The 21,342-nt window shown below is 38.2% G+C and overlaps 1 protein-coding gene across 1 annotated transcript in view; it reads right to left on the bottom strand.

Moving 5' to 3' along the window:
• The window catches only part of CFAP47 (cilia and flagella associated protein 47), a 529,980-nt gene that overhangs the window by 149,686 nt on the left and 358,952 nt on the right, over positions 1 to 21,342 (bottom strand). Inside the window, exons 51-52 of the mRNA XM_045089444.1 lie at positions 19,833 to 19,967; positions 9,995 to 10,092 (exon numbers count right to left, since the gene is read on the bottom strand). Coding sequence (XP_044945379.1) covers positions 9,995 to 10,092; positions 19,833 to 19,967 — 233 coding nt within the window. The remainder of the gene's footprint in view (positions 1 to 9,994; positions 10,093 to 19,832; positions 19,968 to 21,342) is intronic.

Below are 21,342 nucleotides of genomic sequence, written 5' to 3'. Positions count from 1 at the left end.
TGATTGATCTTTTCCAGTTGACTTTCTAGGTCCTTCTCTTTTCCTCTTTCTAGCACTACCCCATACAGACTTTTTTTCCTGGGTTCTTCTCACCCTGGCAGAATGCATGTTGAGCAGATCCTTTTAAATTAGCCCACCTGACACGTAGTAGAATCCACTTTGATCTACAAGATCTTGTCATGTGCCAGTGAACGTGCCGAAGCTGTCTCTCTAGGCACTTCCCCTCCATCCATGGTCCAGTCTTTTAGCAAGAACTCACCAAAATCCAATGAGCATTAAACTGTCAGTTTCCACTCTTTAAAGAAGCCACACCTCATTTTTGTGTTCTGGCCAACTTACACAGAGGCTAGACGTGGGTGATAGGCTAAAGATGTCTCATCTTTCTTGACATGGCAAAAATATTATCCCTCCAGGAAAATTCTGTGCTCCCCTTCATAATATGAAGAGATCGCTGGGCAGGAGCTGCCCAACAAGAGGTAACATTTCCCAAACTCTCCTGCACCCAGGCATAGCCATGTTACTAGTTCTCTCTAATAGCATATGGGTGGAGGTGATGTGTACTGCCTCTGCGATGACATGATTGAGAAACCAGTGGAAATTCTTTTCTGTTTCCTCTTTCTTTCTCCATATATACACACACACACACACACACACACACACACACACACACACACACACATACACACATATACAGGAACTGCTTAGTTCCTAAAGGTTGATGGAACTTTTATATGGGAGGACGCTGGAACACAACATGGTAGATAGCAGCCACAAATTGGGAACAAGTGCACCAGAGTGTTACAAGTATTAAGAACTTTTATTGTGTTAGGCCACTGAAATTGTGGAGTTGATCATGTCAGCTAAAACACCATAACTAGGGGCACCTGAGTGGCTCAGTGGGTTAAGCCTCTGCCTTCAGCTCAGGTCATGATCTCAGGGTGCTGGGATCGAGCCACACATGGGGCTCTCTGCTCAGCGGGGAGCCTGCTTCCTCCTCTCTCTCTGCCTGCCTCTCTGCCTACTTGTGATCTCTGTCTGTCAAATAAATAAATAAAATCTTTAAAAAAATATTAAAAAAAAAACACCATAACTAAAACATTTAGTGAGTCCTTTATAAAGGACTTTATGAAGAGCTTTCATAACATGAAGCGAAAATTATCAACGGCTCTCAGGTTTGTCTTTAGTTGAAAATATAAGACAACAGAAAAACTTCCCATGAAATATCTTATTTCAATGTTATTTTTGTTTTCTGTCTTATTCCACTATAATGTTGGCTCCATGTAAATAGGGGCCTTGTTTTTAATATTCATCACTGTTCCTCAGCATCTAGAATAGTGAGAAGGATACCAGAGGCATTAAATACTCGCTAAAGAATAAATGTGCAATTTGTAAGACACGTTAGTGTTTGTATATAAACCTAATGGTTAATATGTCTAATAGTCTGGATACTTTGAACTAAATAATACAGCAACCACTGATAAAATCTTACTCCGGAAGAGTTTAAAAGTATCAAGTAAACCTAGGCTACCTCCTTTCATGAACGTTATTGATAAGGACAGCTCTGAGAAAGACAGTGGGTTGAATTTATCATTTGGTGGCCAGTTCACACCTTCTCTGAATAGGGAAAATTTAACTCACCAAGTATTTGCACTGAAAACCTCATCACTTCCTACTCTAACTGGGTCAGAGTAAATCAAGATTATGTTTTTTTGCCCATAAATGCCTAATGGAGTCAATGACAATTCAACATGCACTAGCAGGATATATTTCCCACCATATCTTCTCCCAGAAGATAATCATGAGTTCACTTCATTTTATTTTATTATTTTTTTATTTAAAGATTTTACTTATTTATTTGAGAGAGAGAGAGATAGGGAGAGCGAGCACAAGCAAGGGGAGAGAGGGAGAAGCAGGCTCCCTGCTGAGCATGGAACCCAACATGGGGCTCAATTCCAGGACCCTGGGAATCATGACCTGAGCCAACCGACTGAGCCACCCAGGTGTCCCCATGAGTTCCTTTTAAAGGGATTATTTCTGAGGTGCCTGGGTGGTTCAGTCAGTAAAGCATGTAACTCTTGATCTCAGGGTCATGGATTCAAGCCCCATGTTGGGCACAGAGCCTACTTAATTAAAATAAAATTAAAGGGGTTATTTCTGAGGTCCAAAACACACAATATTAATTTAAGTGAGGCATATTATTGAGGAAATTTTCAATTTTAATTTTATTCCATTTACAAACATCACCAAGTCAGTAAACAAACTGTACCAGGGTGTTTTAAAATGTACCATGTAATTCAAAAGAAGTGATAACTACAGTCTGTCTCAGGGATTTTCCTAAATTGAAAAGTTAGTGCCAACAGTTCAGAACTCAGAGGAAACAGGCAGACAGCTGAAAACTAGAAATGCCCTTGACATTCCTCTGCTACTGCCACCCGCATGGCCCCATACTTAAGAAAGTCATGCTTCACAGCTCCCCACCCAGCCTGAGACATACAGAATGCAGACGTGCAATCAAGATGTGTTGCCAGTGCCGGACCGGCAGATGATGTGTGAGTGAGCATGTACTCGACAGGCACTGAGAACCTGTGAAAAAGTCAGAAACTCCTGAAGAGTGTATAGGTTTGTTTGTGTGTATTCAGACACTTACCATCACCTCAGGGGCAGGAGTGGGGGTGCAGCAGCTATTAGAAGCTGTGACAAATAAAAATATATCTGAGGGGCACCTGGGTGGCTCAATGGGTTAAAGCCTCTGCCTGTGGCTCAGGACATGATCTCAGGGTCCTGGGATCAAGCTCCGAATTGGGCTCTCTGCTCCGCAGGGAGCCTGCTTCCTCCTCTCTCTCTGCCTGCCTCTCTGCCTACTTGTGATCTCTGTCAAATAAGTAAATAAAATCTTAAAAAAAAAAAAGAAATATATCTGGTTGTAGGGACTGATCCCTAGGAATTAGCCTCCTGCTTAACTGTTTAAGATAAGGTCTCTCTCCCTCTGCTCTCTGTATACATACATATGTATGTATATATGTAGAGCACAAAATGGAGCCTCTCATGTCAAGCAGGGGCCTATGTCAAGCAATGACGCAAGTAGTTAAAGGTACTGCAGCTACAAGATATCACCAGGACCAGCATCAGCTGATGCCCCAGCACTGGTAACAAGGAGAACCAGAGCAGGTCTGCAGCGGCCCAAGACAGATTCAATCCCTTTAAAAAGGGGAGGACTTCAGCAGCAAGACTCTTCAGACATGACTTCTCTATGTCTGACCACTAAAGAAAGGCAACTGCGGCTGAGCGGCTGAGCAGCTGAAACTCTGTGCGATGGATCTCCAAAAACTGAGATCCTTCACTGTTTGAATATAATAAAAGATGAGTCCAAAGTTGACTCAGACAGGACCCAGGCCTCACCTCCAACTGTGCACCCACAGACTGACTTCGGGTTTGGTTCGTTAACTTCCTACCCCCTTCTGTTATCTCGTTTGTTGTGTGGCTTGTCTTCTGTTCTGTTCTGTGTGCCATGTAAGAAGCCAAGTTGGATCACATGGTGAACTGTCACTGAGTTTGGAATCCTGAACCTGCTTTATCATTGTGATTTAACTTTGCTTCATGACTGAATAAGGCTGACATTGTGGAAAGACAAAACTCATGTGTGTGCCTTCATAGCCTGCTCATGGCTGTATACATGTATTTACATACATGTACATGTACACATATAGTCTAAATTTTATTTTCTCAAGATAAATTCAAATCAGAAAATTAATTTTTTACATCAAGACCTCACGAGGAAGAAAAATTTCAGTATCATGTACAATAGCCATGATATATGATCTTTCACCCCCCCAAAAAATATAGAATATAAAAATACAAAAAAAAATCAAGAAGAAGAAAATAATAGTGTTTTTAACTATGCTCCTGAAAGGGAGAAAATGTCACCATCCCAAGATATGTCTCTTTGTCATACTGATTATTTTAAACTGATTATTTTTAGGAAGCAACAAACACAAACACTAAGCTCCTTGGAAAAACTAAGTAGGAGTTACTCTTTTATAATAGACATTTACATTCATAAGGGAAATCTGCTTTTGTAATAGCATCTCCCTCACTGGGGGCTGGGAGGATGGGGGAATGACTCTAAATCTCTAGAGACTCTTATCAATAGAAAAGGCAAAGCATAAATCGGCACAGCAACATTACCCTTGTTTACAATGCTTTTCCTGGTCACCTCCAATAAAACTGACTCCCCACCCCCAACATTTTGCTTTGTCTTTAGTTGAAGATAGTATTTAGTATTTAAGATGAAGGCTTCTGTCATTTTGAGGAGTTATTCAGTTTCCCGGGTCTCTCCCATGTATACAGGAAGGAGATATACATGTTATTAAACTTCTGTTTGATTTTCTCCTGTTAATTTGTCTCATGTCAATTTAATTCTTAGACCAGCCAAAAAAACCTTCAAGGGTATAATAAATGTTTCCCTCCCCAACATTCTTCTCTCACTAACTTGCAGAGAGACTTCTGGGTCTCACCATTAATAATACAGTGAATTTCATTAAAGATTGATTATAAAATGAAAAAAATTAGTCACTCAATTGTCACTGACAACAGAACAAATATTATGGAGGCTATGACTGATCTAAAGCTTAAAGCATAGGTTTTATCCACACACTTAAGTTTTGTTTTCAGAACACATTTGTAACTCATTACTGTACATTGAAATTATTGTCAGTAGGAAGATAAAGAATCACTCTCATTATTCTCACACAGTCAAACTATAAGACATATAAGAGATTTCTAAGGTCAAACAAAATGGAATAGCAGATATCACATGTTAAAAATTCCAAGAGAATACTAAATAATTTACACCAAGAGATAATGGACTGCTAACAACCACGTATTGTTTACTGTGAATATAACCTGATTTTTGGAACTTACTCTGAAGAAGTAACCAAATTTATGTGCCTTAAGGGTATAAACATTTCTTACATGAATGCTATTTTAGAGAGATTCTGACCATCTTTAAGGAAGATGTGAAAACTGGTTGAATGTAACAAAAGCTGAGATACAGATGGAAAATCAGAGATGGCTTAGTATCTTGAAAGCTCCATTGCTACATTTGATGATCTAAGGTTTAAATAAAATACATCTCAAAAGTTTGGCAAAATAGTGAATGCATTAAAAAACTATTAGCTAACAGTATATAGGTAAGGACAACAATTTTAGCATACTTTTGAAAGTATTTGGAATACTTCTTCAAGAAGTGCACAAAGATTTATGTGATAGAATTATCTAAAAGAATCCATATGATCTCCACCAACTGAACCATCATGTCTGGGAGTTAAAAGAGTACATTTATTTTGACCTTAGGCAATTACTACTAGAAAGATGGGAAAACAATAACTAGGAGACAACATCACTGTCATTTAGCAGCCTAACTGGATTGAGATAGTCCAAAAAGACTCCCCTCTGGTATCAACTTCAGCTGAAAGTGATTGCTTAGTACAATACACCTACCTGTAGTGACAAACAGCAATTTAGCAATTCATGGCGCTAAGTTCTACTCCTGTACTGCTAAATGGAATGGAGGCTCAGGAGTTGCATTTTTATCTATGTAGACCTTGGATATAAATTACTAAATATCTTTATAAAATAACTATGTTAACTATACCTAATGAAAAATAAGAGCAATGGTGAAATTGGTAATAATCAGAAGAGCATACGTAAACAAGATGAGTTATAGGTATCACACTGTGGTACCCAAACCAGGAAAGGTTTAAAGTAAAAACTGACAGTAAATCAACACAAACTGAATGAGAATTACATGTGTTAAAAACAAAAACAAGAACAAAAATGCAGAGCCTTGCTGGCCCAGTTGGAAGAACACATGACTCTTAATCTCAGGGTTGTGGGTTCGAGCCCCATGTTGGGTGTGGAGATTACCAAAAAAATAAAAATAAACAAACTTAAAAAAACAAACCAAATCAAACCAAATTAAAAGTAACCACAGGCCCCAAATGGCATCACTTACGCCAAATCCCCAAAGTAGAGGCATAACACATATTTTAATTGCAGTTTCAATTTCAAACTGCCATAAAAATATTGATGTAGGTTTCACATGAGCCTCCTGGGTCATAAAGTTGCCTGTCAACAGTAGCCTAGAAGAACTACCCAGACAGTGGCTCCATCTGGCTTCATTGTGATCTTAGGTATGGGGGTGGTGGGGAGAGGGAAGCGAGCTGGGCCTCTGGAACCTTGGAGGAAACGCCTGCTCACATTCTGCCCTGAGAGGGTCACTAAGCCCCAGGCCACCTGAGTTCCAGTGCTGACCCTGGCTTATTATTTAAGCTGGAGCAAGTTTCTGGATCCCAGTTTGTTCATCTTTATAAAGGGAAAAGTATTAGTTCCTAGATCACACGGTTATAGTAAGAATTAAATGAGTTCATACTTGCAAAACAGAGCAATGGTTGACGCTCAGCAAGTGTCCAATGGTTATTATTTGCATGCCAGTCACCATCTCTGTCTAAACTATGAGTAGGAGCCCAAAGCCTACGAGTGTTTTAAATAAAGCTGATGTGAACACACACACACACACAAATAGCCTTATATATATATAGGCTATATAATGTAGCCTTAGTTGGTCAGTCAGGAATTTTCTGATGGGTGCCAATGAATCTGTATATACCTTCTCCATCCCTCAAAGGAAAATGAACTAATTGGCATGCTAAGACCCCTTGCTCTTTACCATGACTAAAAGTTACTTTGTCTAGAACAATCCTTTTTTTTTTTTTCCCCTAATAAATTTCTTGCCCTACCCTCCATTTATAAAAACCTTTCATTTTGTACAACTCCATGGTGCTCCCCTCTACTGGCTAGATGGGACGCTGATTTAATAAAGCCAATTAGATCTTCTAATATACTTGGCTGTACTTTTTTTTAAAAGAATGTATTTATTTGTTTCAGAGAGAGAGAGAGAGAGAGACAGAATGAGAGGGAGGGATAGAAGATGGAGAAAGAGAATCTCAAGCAGATTCCAAGCTGGGCGAGGAGCCCAATGTGAGGCTCTGTCTCAGGACCCTGAGATCATGACCTGAGCCGAAACCAAGAGTTGGATGCAATTAACCGACTACACCACCCAGGCGCCCCACTTGGTTGTATTTTTATTTAACACACAATAATAATGAAATTTATTACATAGGGAGGGGCAAGTCTTTTATGGAAAATGGACAAGGTCCATTGTTTGAAAATACATTATTTATGAAAATAATGTGTTCCTGAAAAGTGTATATGCAAATATTAATTTTAAAAATGAAAACATATTTGAAGCACATTAAAAGAAACAGATGGTGTTTTCTTTTTGCTCAGTCTTCTTACTTATCCACATAAAGTACCCTGATGGTATATTTTCTCAGTCAGTATAACAATCTTTAACATTCAAAGTTGAGAGTTAAAAAATCTTAATTTCTATTTCTATCAGTTTTGCTTGAAGGGTTAACAACTCTTCCCAAAAGGGGGGCACATTATATACCATTTCATGAGAAGATGTAAACCATTGTTTGTCTACTAGTATTTTACAATTAAATCTTTTTTTGTTACTTTGAGTTGCAGGTCTCTACTCATCTCTATACCTATTTTAAACATACAATTAATAAGGGAGCCAATGTCTATATTAACATACAAATAATAAGGGAGCCAATGCCACCTCATGGTTCCAATTTCTCCTGGACCCATTTAAAATGTTTTTTTTCTCCTGTGTCCTGAAAGAGATTTGTGCTAATCCAGTAATCATTTTCCACAGCAAGTGGTTATGTAAAGTTATATCATTTTAAAATAACCCATAAGAAAGATTTTATTCTGTAGTGATAACAGGATCACAGAAATGAGACATTTTCATTGAGTGAAATGACCCTACCATGATCATATTAAATCATTTTCCACTTAGAAGAGAATGCTTTTGCAAGCTCCATTTGAGTGCATCTCAATAGTTTAACCACCCATTTTCTATGTCTCAGTGGAGATTTACCCAGAAATCAAGTGGGCAAGTAATTGATTTACAGATTTAAACTATTTTAGTCTTTTTTAATTTTTTTATTTGTTGGAGCATAAGTTCAAGGTTCTAAATAATCAATTTTATGAAAACTATATCTGCATGTTTAAAAATGAAAGTAATCTTTACCATCAATTTAAATATCTGAATATTAACAATAAGAAAATTAAATCAAATTAAAACATGGTTAAGAGCAATTAATACCGATTTCATGTTTCATTTAAACCAAAACTCAATTTGGGGCACCTGGGTGGCTCAGTTGGTTAAGTGTCTGACTTCAGCCTAAGTCATGATCTCGGAGTCCTCAGATCGGGGTCAGCGCTAGGCTCCAAGTTCAACAGGAAATCTGCTTTACCCTCTCCCCCTGACCCTCTCTCCCCTGCTATGCTCTCCCTGTCTCTCAAATAAGTAAATAAAGTCTTAAAAACAACAACAACAAGATTCAATATTTAACTTTATTAAATAATAATAATGAACATGGATTTAGTAATGCTTTAATAAGTAACATAAAACACTCCTATTCTTAGTCAGTATTACTTAAAATGCCAAATCTATCCCTGTTACTCCAAATGTGTGTGTGTGTGTGTGTTTTTAAAGATTTTATTTATTTATTTGACAGACAGAGATCACAAATAGGCAGAGAGGCAGGCAGAGAGAGAGGGGGAGGCAGGCTCCCTGCTGAGCAGAGAGCCCCATGCGGGGCTCAATCCCAGGACCCTGAGACCATGACCTGAGCCGAAGGCAGAGGCTTTAATTCACTGAGCCACCCAGGTGCCCCTCCAAATGTGTTTTAAAGTGAAAGGCCTAATGTAGAAACCAAGAAGAATCAGTACTGAAAGAGTCAAGAGACTGCAGGAACCAAAGACAGGTCTCCTCAAAAATTTGCCACTTTGGGGGCTGCCTGGGTGGCTCAGTGGGTTAAGCCTCTGCCTTCAGCTCAGGTCATGATCTCAGGGTCCTGGGATAGAGTCTCGCATCAGGCTCTCTGCTAGGCAGGAAGCCTGCTTCCTCTCTCTCTCTCTCTCTCTGCTTGCCTCTCTGCCTACTTGTGATCTCTCCCTGTCAAATAAATAAAATCTTTAAAAAAAAAAATTTGCCACTTTGGCAGGAAGATGATTTTGAGTTAAAAAGCAATCAAAACCCAGCAAATTCAGGAAAAGCTCTTTACTTATCTCCTCAACTGCATAAAAAGGATTTAGACAGAAGCCCTGCTCGGGAAAAAGAGAGCTATCACCACAGATAGCTACATTACACTAGGAACTGGACAGGGAGGAACCTAGCAAGGCCTGATTGATCAAAGTTCTCTGTATCCCTTTGTTTCCAAGAGGCCCAGCAAACATTTGCTTACTAAATATTTATCCTTTTTCATCTTTATGTAAATTGCATTTCTTCCCTTTGAAGTCTCAGACCCCTACCACCCTCTCCTTAATTGAAAATGACATATATACCTCATTTTGCCTATCTTTGTAGTTTCTGTGTCTATGTGCATTCCCAACATACACTACTAAATTTGATTTTTTTTCCTGTTAATCTGTCTCATGTCAATTTGATTCTTAGTCCAGTCAGAAAGACCTTGAGGGGACAGGATAGTCCTGATCCCTGACAAAGCATAATCGTGCTTTTACCATATGTGTGAGGGTAAGTACGCTAAGGTTAAGTTTGCTCTTGGTAACTCTTTTTTTTTTTTCCCCTCTTGGCAACTCTTGAAATATGCAAGTAGAATTTTAATCAGTAAAGCTACTATAAGATACCATAGAGCTAAAAGATGTTTTCCATAAGTACTTAAGGTCCATATTACCGAATTTAAAATAAAACGGCTATAATTTTTTAAAAATGCTATAATTTGAACAATTTATTCTAATGTGCTCATTTAATATGGATGTTTTTAAGGTATTGCAATTTAAGTGTACACCAAAAGCTCTGTTTGCAAAAAAATAGAGTCTAAAACATTTAATGGGTTCTTACCAGAGCAAGGCATTTCATTTCAATAATGTTTACTGGTGGTCCCGGAGAGCTATGGATCTCGAGATGATACCAGACATGGAAATTGCTAAAACTATTATCTGAAAAACAAAAAACAACAAACAAACATCTCTTAATGTAGGTTTCTGAATATCATACTTAACATAAAACTTTGAGAAACCTCAGTACATACCGTTTTCAAACTCTTTGGTGAACTCGTTTGTTATGAAAGGGCAGTGGAGGGTGCAAAGCTGATTGCATTACAATTTGTAAGTGCAAAGAGAAGCACCATCCTGCATGGCCATAAAAGCTCTTCACCTTCCCCATGTCTTCATTATATTCACCACTAAAATAAGAATGTTTTACTTCTAAGTTAAGAATTGATATTTCCGGGGCGCCTGGGTGGCTCAGTGGATTAAGCCGCTGCCTTTGGCTCAGGTCATGATCTCAGGGTCCTGGGATCGAGCCCTGCATCTGGCTCTCTGCTCAGCGGGGAGCCTGCTTCCCCTTCTCTCTCTGCCTAACTCTCTGCCTACTTGTGATCTCTCTCTGTCAAATAAATAAATAAAATCTTTAAAAAAAAAAGAATTGATATTTCCAAAGAAATAACCAATCATTTCTCCCCCTAATTGCCCAAACATTCACATATTATCTATAGAACGGATGTGGAAAACAAAGGCAGAAGAATAGTTACTAAATTTCCTTTCTACCTAGGGCTCACTGACAAGTCCTTGAAACAGGCAGAGTGACATTCCTCTAGGGACTCCACTGCCTCCACCTTAATATTTTGCTATGGGCAAAAGGGAATCCTAGCCTGACTGCCCCCCCACCCCCAACCAGGATCCTGTAGTCTACTTTAACATATAAAAATTCATTTGGAAATTTCCTTTATCTCTAAACTCTCCAAGATATGTGCTGGCAATCATTCCCAAGCATATGGCCCACTGATAAACATCCGAAGGGTCTCATGACTAAGGTTTTATTAGACGGTAATAAATGACCTTTTCCCAACAACAGCTAGCCCCTCAAGGTCCCTGAAACTTTGCTTCCAAAATTCCTTAGAGACTTAGGCTATTCCTGACCCCCTCCCAACTTGCAAGTATATAATGGACCACCCCTCACAACCCCAGGGGCAGCAGCTCTTTCTGCCCACGGTCCGGTCCCTGTGCTTTAATAAAACACCATTTTGCACCAAAGACATCTCAACAATTCTTTCTTGGTTGTTGGCTCTGGACTCTACCCCACTGAACCTCACCTATATTCTCAAACTTCATCAGAACTATCTAAGTATTATATTATAGATCACAATGGTACATTTCCAGCACTCTAAGATTCTAGTCTAAGGACAAAATCAGGAATAGTTGATGAGATTTTTTCTTTTCTTGAAGTGTGAAAAAGGATGCTAGCAATTCAGCCTAAAGGAAGCTGGATTGGAAATGAACTACATGGTGAGAAAGTAATGTTTACATCACGGTTCTAGATATATATATATTTTTTTTACTCAATCTCAAGTTTGTCATTTGTTTAACGTGATCTGTTCAGCTTCTACTTTGATACTCTTTATTCTCCAGTGTTGAGTTAGTATATGGTTTAAGATGTCCTCCAATTTCAGTTATTCATATGCATATTGAAATCAGTATTGGCATGTTTTAAAGATTCCGGGTACTGCTCTGTTTGCCTAACTTACTTAGGTGAATCATTACCCTTTGGGCCTCAGTTTCCTCATCTGAAAGAAGGGGCCCAGACCAGTGGAATTCTCGCTTCTGAACAAGAGTGTTGTGCATTGCACTATATTGTGTTGTATGGAACTGTATTTCATGGTGAAGGGGAGTAGAATTTGCCACCCCAAAATATGTCTTTGGCATAAGGACTTTTTGAGCTTATTATTATTTTTTAAATATTTTATTTATTTATTTGACAGAGAGAGATCACAAGTAGGCAGAGAGGCACCTAGGGGGGGGGGAAGCAGGCTCCCTGCTGAGCAGAGAACCTGCTGGGAAGTTCTATCCCAGGACTCTGAGACCATGACTTGAGCCAAGGGCAAAGGCTTAACACACTAAGCCACCCAGGCACCCCTTAAACAGATTATTTTTTTAAAAAGTGGATACAGAAGCTCTGAAAACTGAGTAAAAGTTACTCTTTTATAAGAGACATTTACATTTCTAAAGGAAATCTGCATTTGTAAGGGTGTCTCCTCTCTGTACTAAGAAACTGGGAAGACTCAATCTCTAGAAACTGGCATCAGTGGAGAAGACAGTGACCTAAATCTGCAAAACAATGTTACTCTTGTTTACTGTGCTTTCCTGTTAACTTTGCATTATTGGTTCTCCATCCCCCAACATCTTTTTTGTCTTTAACTGGAGACTGTATTTTAAGGTAAGGGCTTGGGCCATTCCAAGGAGTTACTCATTCTTCCTGGGTCTCTCCCAAGTATGCAAGAGGTATACTTTTTCTGGGGGGCGGGGGGGGGGCGGTGGCGGGGAAGGGCAGAGGGAAGGGAAAATGAGGGTCAAAGCAAGCCCCACAACCCACCAGAGCACCACACGGTGCTCAATCCCAGGACCCTGAGATCATGACCTGAACCGAAGTCAAGAATGGAATGTTTAACTGATTGAGCCACCCAAGTATCCCACATGGTAACTGACCTTTTGTGTTTTTTTTAATTATTCCCCCCTACCGGGAACATTGTATCTTATTGTACTGCAATGCACTACTTCATACCATATTATATTATATTGTATTGTATGCCACTCTACTCTAATACTTTAGCTATTAAGAAGTATTTATCAAATTAGTGGATCTAAGAACAATCCAGACATTCAGAACAATTAGCTAATGAGAGGGAGACAGACAAGGCCCATGTGAATTCTTCCAAGTACTTGTGAGAAGTTCTTAAGGGTGATTTTACCTCCGTATTTTGAATTGCCTTCTGTGCTTATTTATTTTATAGACACCAACTAATTACCTTGGAACCATTAATGCACAGAGAATAAGTTACCAGCTTTATGTGGATGTTTGGCTACTGAGGAAACCTGTGTTCACTTTTGTATTGGCTGCTCCTTCAATTCTATGACAGTGCTTTAAATGCTTTTATGATGTTTAAATGTGACATCTCAAAATAAACCAAAGTTGTTAAAATGAAAAATGTTTCCCCTTCTAGGTTGCTCATGTATATTCCACTGGCTTTTCCTATGCTTTAATCCACAGTGAACTCACAGGGAAAATAATTCTGGAGAGAAAGGGCTTCGTGACTATAAAGACTGAATGCCCTACAGTTCTGGGTTGGCACAAAGAAAAAATAAAACAGTCTGCTCATCTATGGAATAGAGACTGTCTTAGTCAAGGTTCTCCAGAGAAAGAGAACCAATAGGATATGTGTATACATAAAAAGAGACAGAGAAAGACAGAGAAACAGAAGCTGAGAGAGACTGATTTTAAGAAAACGGCTCATGCAATTGACTTGATAGATCCAAAATCTGCAGGTTAGGTCACCAGGCTGTAGACCCAGGAAAGAATTGCAGTGCAAACCCAAAAGTAGTCCATGGGTAGAATTCTTTTCTGTTCTGGGGAACAAAATTCTTTTTTGTTCTGGGAGGTCGGTTTTGGTTCTGTTAAAATATTCAACTGATTAGATGAGACCTACCCACACTATGGAGGTCCATCTTCTTTATTCAAAGGCCACAGATTTAAATATAATTCTCATCCGAAATCACCTTCACAGAAACATCCAGAAAAATGTTTTACTATTATCTGGGCACAATAACCTAGCTAGGTTGGCACATAAAATTAGCTATCACAGAAACAATAACAGTTAATATTTGTGATTGCTGTGATGATCACATAAGGCACTGTTGTGATGTAGCTGATTTAATTCCAGCAGTGATAAAAATGAACAGTATGAGTTTATTGGTTAGTATAAGATTAAAGACGGTTTATTAGCGAGAACAAAAGTAATAATTATTAAACATTGTTTAACCACAGGACTTAAACACATTAAAACTTTTTGCTGATTATAAAATCAGTAACATTCACTATAGTGAGTTTTAGAAATTCCTGAAAAGCCTAAAGATGAAATTTATTCATTACCTCATGACTAAGAGTAAATAATTATTTTTCTTATATAAAACTCCAGGCTTGATATGTCAATAAAGACACAAAGGTATAAATACACTGGCGTATACAAATTATATAAAATTGGTATATCCATATGCATGTGTGTGTTTGTGTGTGTAAACACATTTTTATCCTTCAGACAACATTTGCTATTAGAACTTGAGTTTTATCCCTAATCATTAGGAAAATGCAAATCAAAAACCACAATGAGCTATTGCCTCACAACCGTTAGGATGGCTACTATCTAAAGAACAGACAACTGCAAGTGCTGGTGGGATATGTAGAAAAGGTAACCTTGTGCTCTGTTGGTAGCAAATACAAATTAGTGGACCCACTGAAACCGCCAACAGAATTAAGTAATTAAGTAATTAAAGGCAAGTCGCTCATAGTTAAAGACCATGGGAAAAACACCGGGAAGGAACTTAGAATATGCTTTAAGATAAGGAAAATGTAGGGGTGCCTGGCTAGCTCAGTCGGAGGAGCATGCGACTCTTGATCTTGGGGTTGTGAGTTTGAGGCCCATGATAGGCATGGAGAAAACTTAAATAAATAAATAAAGTTAAAAAAAAAAAAGATAATGAAAATTTAGCCCAAGGGAACAGGAAATTAAATAGCCTGTGCTGACATCATAGTCACAAGGTGTATAGCCTCAGTTTTTGCTAACAAAGATTTCATCACTGACACACATTGTTAAAATGTTTTGCAGAACTAGACCAGCGAATGAAATGACCACCCAACCACAACCTTGAAGAAACAGGTGACTTGGCACCAGTTAATCAGTCTTTAAGTTTACCCAATCCTGACCAATCAGAAGGACCCAAAATTCCAAGCCCTTTACCCTTGATTTCTGCACTAAAACACTCACTTGCAAGTCATCAAAAATTCAGGATTTTGAACATTACTTCCCTGTTCTCTGGGGTGGTGCCACACCGTAAATAGCTATCTTTCTTCAGTGCAAAAGCTCAGGTTTTTTTTTTTTTTTTTAATTGGCTTGCTGCACATTGGACAGATGAACTATTGTTAGGTACAGTTATACCACTATGGAAAACAGTACGGACAATCCTCCAAAATTTTAAAATAAAATTTCCATGCCCACATTTGGGTATTTATCTGAAGAAAATAAAAATATTTACTTGGAAAAGATGTATCCACCCCACGTTTATCAGAGCATTATTTATAATAGGCAAGATAACAGAAACAACCTAAGTGTTCATCATGGGATGAATGGATAAAGAAGTTGTGAAATATATATATATATATAGAATCGATTATTATTCAGCCATTTAAAAAAACAAAAACAAAAACAAAAACAAAAACAAAAGGAAAATCCTATCATTTACAACAAGGACATACCTTGAAGGCATTATGCTAAAGTGAAATAAATCAGAAAGTGAAAGAAAAACACTGTATGACCTCACTTAAGTGTGGTGTCTTTAAGAAAACTCAGAAAAGAGATTAGACTTGTGGTTATCAAAGGTAGAACAAGAGAGAGAGGTAGAAAGGGAGAAAGGTCGTCAGAATATACAAACTTTCAGTTATAAGAGAAATAAGGACTATAATGTAATTACAACATCATGACTATAGCGAACACTGCTGTATGATATATAGGACAGTTGTTAAGAGTGTAAATCCTAAGAGTTCTTATCATAAGGAAATTTTTTTCCCTTTCTTTTCTTTTTACTGGATCTATATGAGAAGATAGAACTAGCAGGACTTACTGTGGTAATCTTTTCACAATATATGTAAAGCAAACCATCATGTTGTGTACCTTAAACTTACACAGTGATGTATGTCAACTATTTTTCAATAAGAATGGAAAAAAAAACTTTTGTGCAAGTAATACATATTCAAAACTATTTTAAATAAAATTATAAAGCTAACATATTTAAGTGTCAATTATTCAAAAAAAATAGATCACATAAGGAACATTCTTATAGAAAAATATAAGTGCAGATCTCTGATTATTTTATTCAAACTAATTTCTTAGAATGAAATAATTGGATCAAAGGGGATAAAAAATCTTAAAAGTTTTAGGGGTGCTGGGCTGGCTCAGTTGGTAGAGCATGTGAATCTCAATCTCAGGGTATAAGTTCGAACCTGACATTGGGCATAGAGATTACTTAAAAATAAAATCTAAAAAGAAAAGAGTTTTAAGCATATTAAATTAAGCATTTAAGGAAATGGTCTCAAATTCCCATTATAATGCATAAGGTTGTCTCTTTCAATATAATCCTCATCAAAACTGAGTGTTAACTAATATTTTTCAAATTTTTCAATTTGTAAAAGGTTAAAAAAATCTTTAGTTGTTTTCATTTCTTTTTCCCCCCAGCTTTGTTGAAGTACAACTATTAAAAATTATATATATTTAAGGTACAACTTGATTTGCTACAGTATGCATTATAAAATACTCACTACAATTAAGCTAATTAACACATCCATCATCTCACTTAATTACGGATTTTTGGTGGGGGTGGTGAAGACACTTAAGATCTACCTTCTAAGGAAATCTCAAGTACAACCTACTGTATTATTAACTATAATCATGTTGTTCTACATTAATTAGTTCTCCAAAATTTATTCATTTTACCTAACTAAAACTTCCCTAACTGAAAAGAGATACACTGCTGAGCAGTCAGTAGGAAGAAGTTCCATGTTCTTATAGGAGATGGAAAGGTTAATCCTGTATGATATAAGAAAACCACTTTGAAGAACTGGGGATACTTGTAATATTATTAGATGCATTTTTCCTAGCTTTTAATCTATCTTGAAACCTGTCAATACATCATGCACATTTTCTTATTAGGTATCACTACTCCCTTTTATTCCATTAACATGATACCTTAATATTCTGATTTTCTTTCAGACGTTTACCTGGCTTTCCTTCATGGTTCGTCTACCTTAGATTTCGATGGGGTTTTCACTTAGCATAATCCATCTGCAACAGTCATCTACTCTTTGAGCTCACCTGCATTTCAACTAAAGAAACACTAAAGCTTTACAGCCTGCTTTTACTTTTTCATCTGGCCTCAGCTTCAAATGTTCAATTGATGACTGGATATCGCTACATAAATGTCTTGCTGTCACCTCAAAATCAGCAAGCACAAAACTGTGTCAAGTATTATAATCTCCCAGACTTTTTATTTCTTCTTGTTGATAGTTCAACAACTAAACTACTCCATCGTATTGCTGTCTCCTCATCTGTTTTGCGTGGACAAGTGGACTGATGGGCCTTGAACTGACAGTAACCCCTCTATTGAGTGCACACACTAGATAACAAGTCTTTACAGTCACAAGTCAGTGTGAATTTCTGGTATGACTCCCCAAACACTCTTGTGATAAGCTCTCTCCTCTGCCTCCCAGGACTTCCCCTTGTGCAGCCCTTAGATGAGACCCCCTTGATGCTTACCAAAACCCTATTCTTTTTGGTTTGAATTAACCTATCTGGTCTCAGCCCAGGAACCCCAAATCATTCTTCCTGACAACTGTAATTAAGGCATATGCTCAGGTCCTTCTTCCCCCTGTGCACCCTTGCCTTGACTTGTCCATGTGGCCTCTCAAGGAGTGAAGTAATCCTTTAGGACCTCAAACTAGAGTAATAAACTCTAGTTCACTTTCCCTTGTGGTCTTTTGTTGAACCTTGACACACCATCTGACACCCCAAGGGTCTACTTAACAAATGTCATTTTAACAAAGTCCCAACACTTCTAAATTAATACCTTGATATTTTTCTATTCACCAAGATACAAACAAACTTTGTTCATTTTTAGAATCAATCCTCTCTTTCCAACTCCTCTCTTAAAAGAGTCATCTAGGGGAGTCTGGGTGGTTCAGTTGGTTAAGCATCTGCCTTTGGCTCAGGTCATGATCCCAGGGTCCTGGGATTGAGCCCCGCATCGGGCTCCCTGCTCTGTGGGGAGTCTGCTTCTCCCTCTCCCACTCCCCCTGCTTGTGTTCCCTCTTTCGCTGTGACTCTCTGTCAAATAAATAAATAAAATATTAAAAAAAAAAAAGAGAGAGAGAGGAAGAGAGAGAGAGAGTCATCTAATTCTGGCCTCTGAAATATTTTCCTTCTTTAATGGTATCTCTATCCCCATGCCACCATAAAAATACATTGTTCTCTTCACTTCAAAGCCAGTTTGCTGTCCCAGTGTACTGCCTAGCTGGCCCCGACTGCTGTTCCCTTTCCAAACCATTTTGAATAGTGTATAAATAAACACTCTTAATCCATGTATTCTGTGATGGTTAATTTTATGTGTCAACTTGGCTGGACCACAGTGGACCCCCCCACAGTGGAGTCTGAGTAAAGCAGATTGCCTGCATAATGTGGGTACACGTCCTGCAATCAGTTGGAGGCCCTAAGATTAAATACTGATGTTATCTGAAGAAGAATCAATTCTTACTCAAGACTTAAAGAGAAGCTGCCTGAGCTTACAACCTGCCTGCCCTGCTTCAGGAATTTAGGCCCAAGATCACAACAGCAGCTCTTACCTAATTTTCTGCACTGATTGCTTGACCTACAGATTTTCAACTTGCCAGTCCCCACAATAATGTCAGGTATTTAAAAAAAAAATTTCAGCATCTCAGGACACCTGGGTGGCTCAGTTGGTTAAGTGTCTGACTTTGGCTCAGGTCATGATCCCAGGATTCTGGGATCAAGGCCCACATGGGCCCTCTGCTCAGCAGGGAGCCTGCTTCTCCCTCTCCCTCTGCCTGCTGTTCTCCCTGCATATGCACGTGCACATGGACTCTCTCTGTCAAATAAATAAAATCTTTTTTAAAAAAATTTCAACATCTGTCTCTCTATCTTTCTTTCTTTCTCAATTTATATTATATTATATTATGGTAGTGTCTGTTTTACTGAAGAATCCTGACTAAACACAAAATCATTCAATAAAGATTTCTTCTTTGATATACCTCATTGTCTCCACAGCTTTGCTTCAGTTGACCCACTGTTCTCTAATGGCCTCTTAAGATGTCCCTGCTACTCACACATAAGAGAATTCAATCACTCATTTTCCAGAAAATCTGCCCTGTGCCTTCCAGTTCTCCATTATTGCTATTTCCTTTGAATTTCTACTAAAAAGATATGTTTAACAACATTCAAATAAAGCTTTAAAACATAGGAAGGAAAAAAATAGCACTGACTTTCTTCAGCATATGAGGAAGAATGTTATCATCTACTATGCTGAAGAAAAGCACATTATCTTGTTAAAATTATATACTCATTAGGGCACCTGGGTGGCTCAGTCAGTTAAGTGTCTGCCTTTGGCTCAGGTCATTATCCCAGGGTCCTGGGATCGGGTCCCACATCCGGCTTCTTGCTCCACAGAGAGACTGCTTCTTCCTCTCCCTCTGTCCCTCCCCATGCCTCTCATGCTCTCTCTGTCTCTGACTCAAATAAATAAATAAAATCTTTTAAAAAATTACATATCATTAACATTTTATCAGAAATATACTGCAATTTTTTGTTGAATAACAAGTATATGTAAAGTTTTTCACTTATGAAAGAGTAGACAGCCTTCAAGCTGAAGTATTATAATTTATTAATGTTAAAACTGTACAAATCCATAAAGTAAATACATAAAGTTAATCCTGAAATAATACAATAAAATTCTTACAGATATATGCAACCCTCACTTGTACATGCATTATGAATGTAAAATATTTATCCATTTAAAAGTGAATGATTGAAAAGTGATCATGAAACTTTCCTTAATTATCAATTTACCTGAGTCTTCCTCATTAATCTGGTGGAATAGTTCCGATAATGATTTCTGAAAGGAGGGTACTCGACCTCGATCTTGATCTGAATCTTCCTGAGAGTCATCATCTTGTCTGTGTTTAACAGAAAATGAAATTGCACCTAGAACATATAAGTCCAAGATGCCAAATTAACCAAGGATTGTTTTTCTAAAATGAAAGGTCAATTTTTAGGTACTAAAGATGCTTTAGCTTGAAACTAATAAAAATAAAGCCAAATACAAATCCTAGGCCTTAATATCACATTTAAACCTGATGTTGGTACAGAACAATTTAACACAGAGTTCATTAATATTTGTTTTAAGTATAAGAGATAATCAGTTTTTAATTAAAATGAGCAGTGTAATACCTGGTTTCACAACTGGGGATGTCCATCACCAGCTATGTGCCTCGGTTTGCACAGATATGAAACAGAGGTGACACTGGTAGCAGCTGGTGACATCACATATTACGAAGTGTCCCTGGTATTACACTGGCTCCCTCTGAGTATCTGGGAGTGTTCCTAATAGTTCACCAGCTACTCACCACTCTCAGAAGAGTGAGAAGGATAGGCCCCAGAATGTGACTGAGAGGGGTGGAAGTCAGACTGTTTCAGGATCTACAGTCGGATTGAGGTTGGCAGGCGTGACCACAGAACATGGATGGACGTGTCTCCCTCTGAGTCCCTGGGCAGGCAGGACTGCTTCTAGACTGTAGCTATGAGGGGCTAAAAAACTGGATTGTGGGGTTGATCCCAGATATAAGCACAGATCTTAGTCAATGGGCACACTTCTGGGGCATAGCATGTCTCCCAAGATGATTGTTCCCAGACCATGACTGGGAGTGGCTGGCCAAGTTACAGGACCATTTCAGGATCTGCAGTTGAACTAAACTGGAGGGCGTGCCTCAGGTGCACAGAACAGTGTGTCTTCCCCAAGGAGCTAGATGGGCAGGAACCATGGCTGAGATGGGCTGAAGCTGGGCCATGAGCCACTTCAGGGTCCACAAATGGGACTAAATTCCATGGGCTTGTTACACAGGACATGGACAGTCAATGATACCTGCTAGCTCCTTGTGAAAGATGCTTATTTTCTGTTGCTCCTTGTAGCAAGAATACTGATGCTTAGATAACTTGAGTATCTTTTATAGGCCATGCATAACAACTTGATGTGTAAAAGATGAACCATTTCAATGAATTTTATATCAATATTAACACAGCAAATAAAGAATATTTAAGTAGCATTTGACCATAACTCTGGTTAAATCCAACTTTCAGATCACTGAATGTTATATCTCACTAACCCCCACTGCCTAGGCAAACACTAATCTACTTTGTGTCTGAACAATTCATAGAAATCATGTAACATGTGGTCATTTGTGACTAGCTTTTTTCACTTAGCAAAATGTTTTCAAGGTTCATCTGTATTGTGGTATATATCACTATATCATTTCATTGACAAATGATACTAAATTGTATGATATGCCGTATTTCATGTATC

Source organism: Mustela putorius, unplaced genomic scaffold (genome assembly GCF_011764305.1).
Source record: "Mustela putorius furo isolate JIRA1106 unplaced genomic scaffold, ASM1176430v1.1 tig00003836_pilon_pilon_pilon, whole genome shotgun sequence".
Taxonomy (NCBI): Eukaryota; Metazoa; Chordata; class Mammalia; order Carnivora; family Mustelidae; genus Mustela; species Mustela putorius.
The sequence above is the reverse complement of the archived record's forward strand: the minus strand, read 5'-3'. Positions and strand labels throughout refer to the sequence as shown.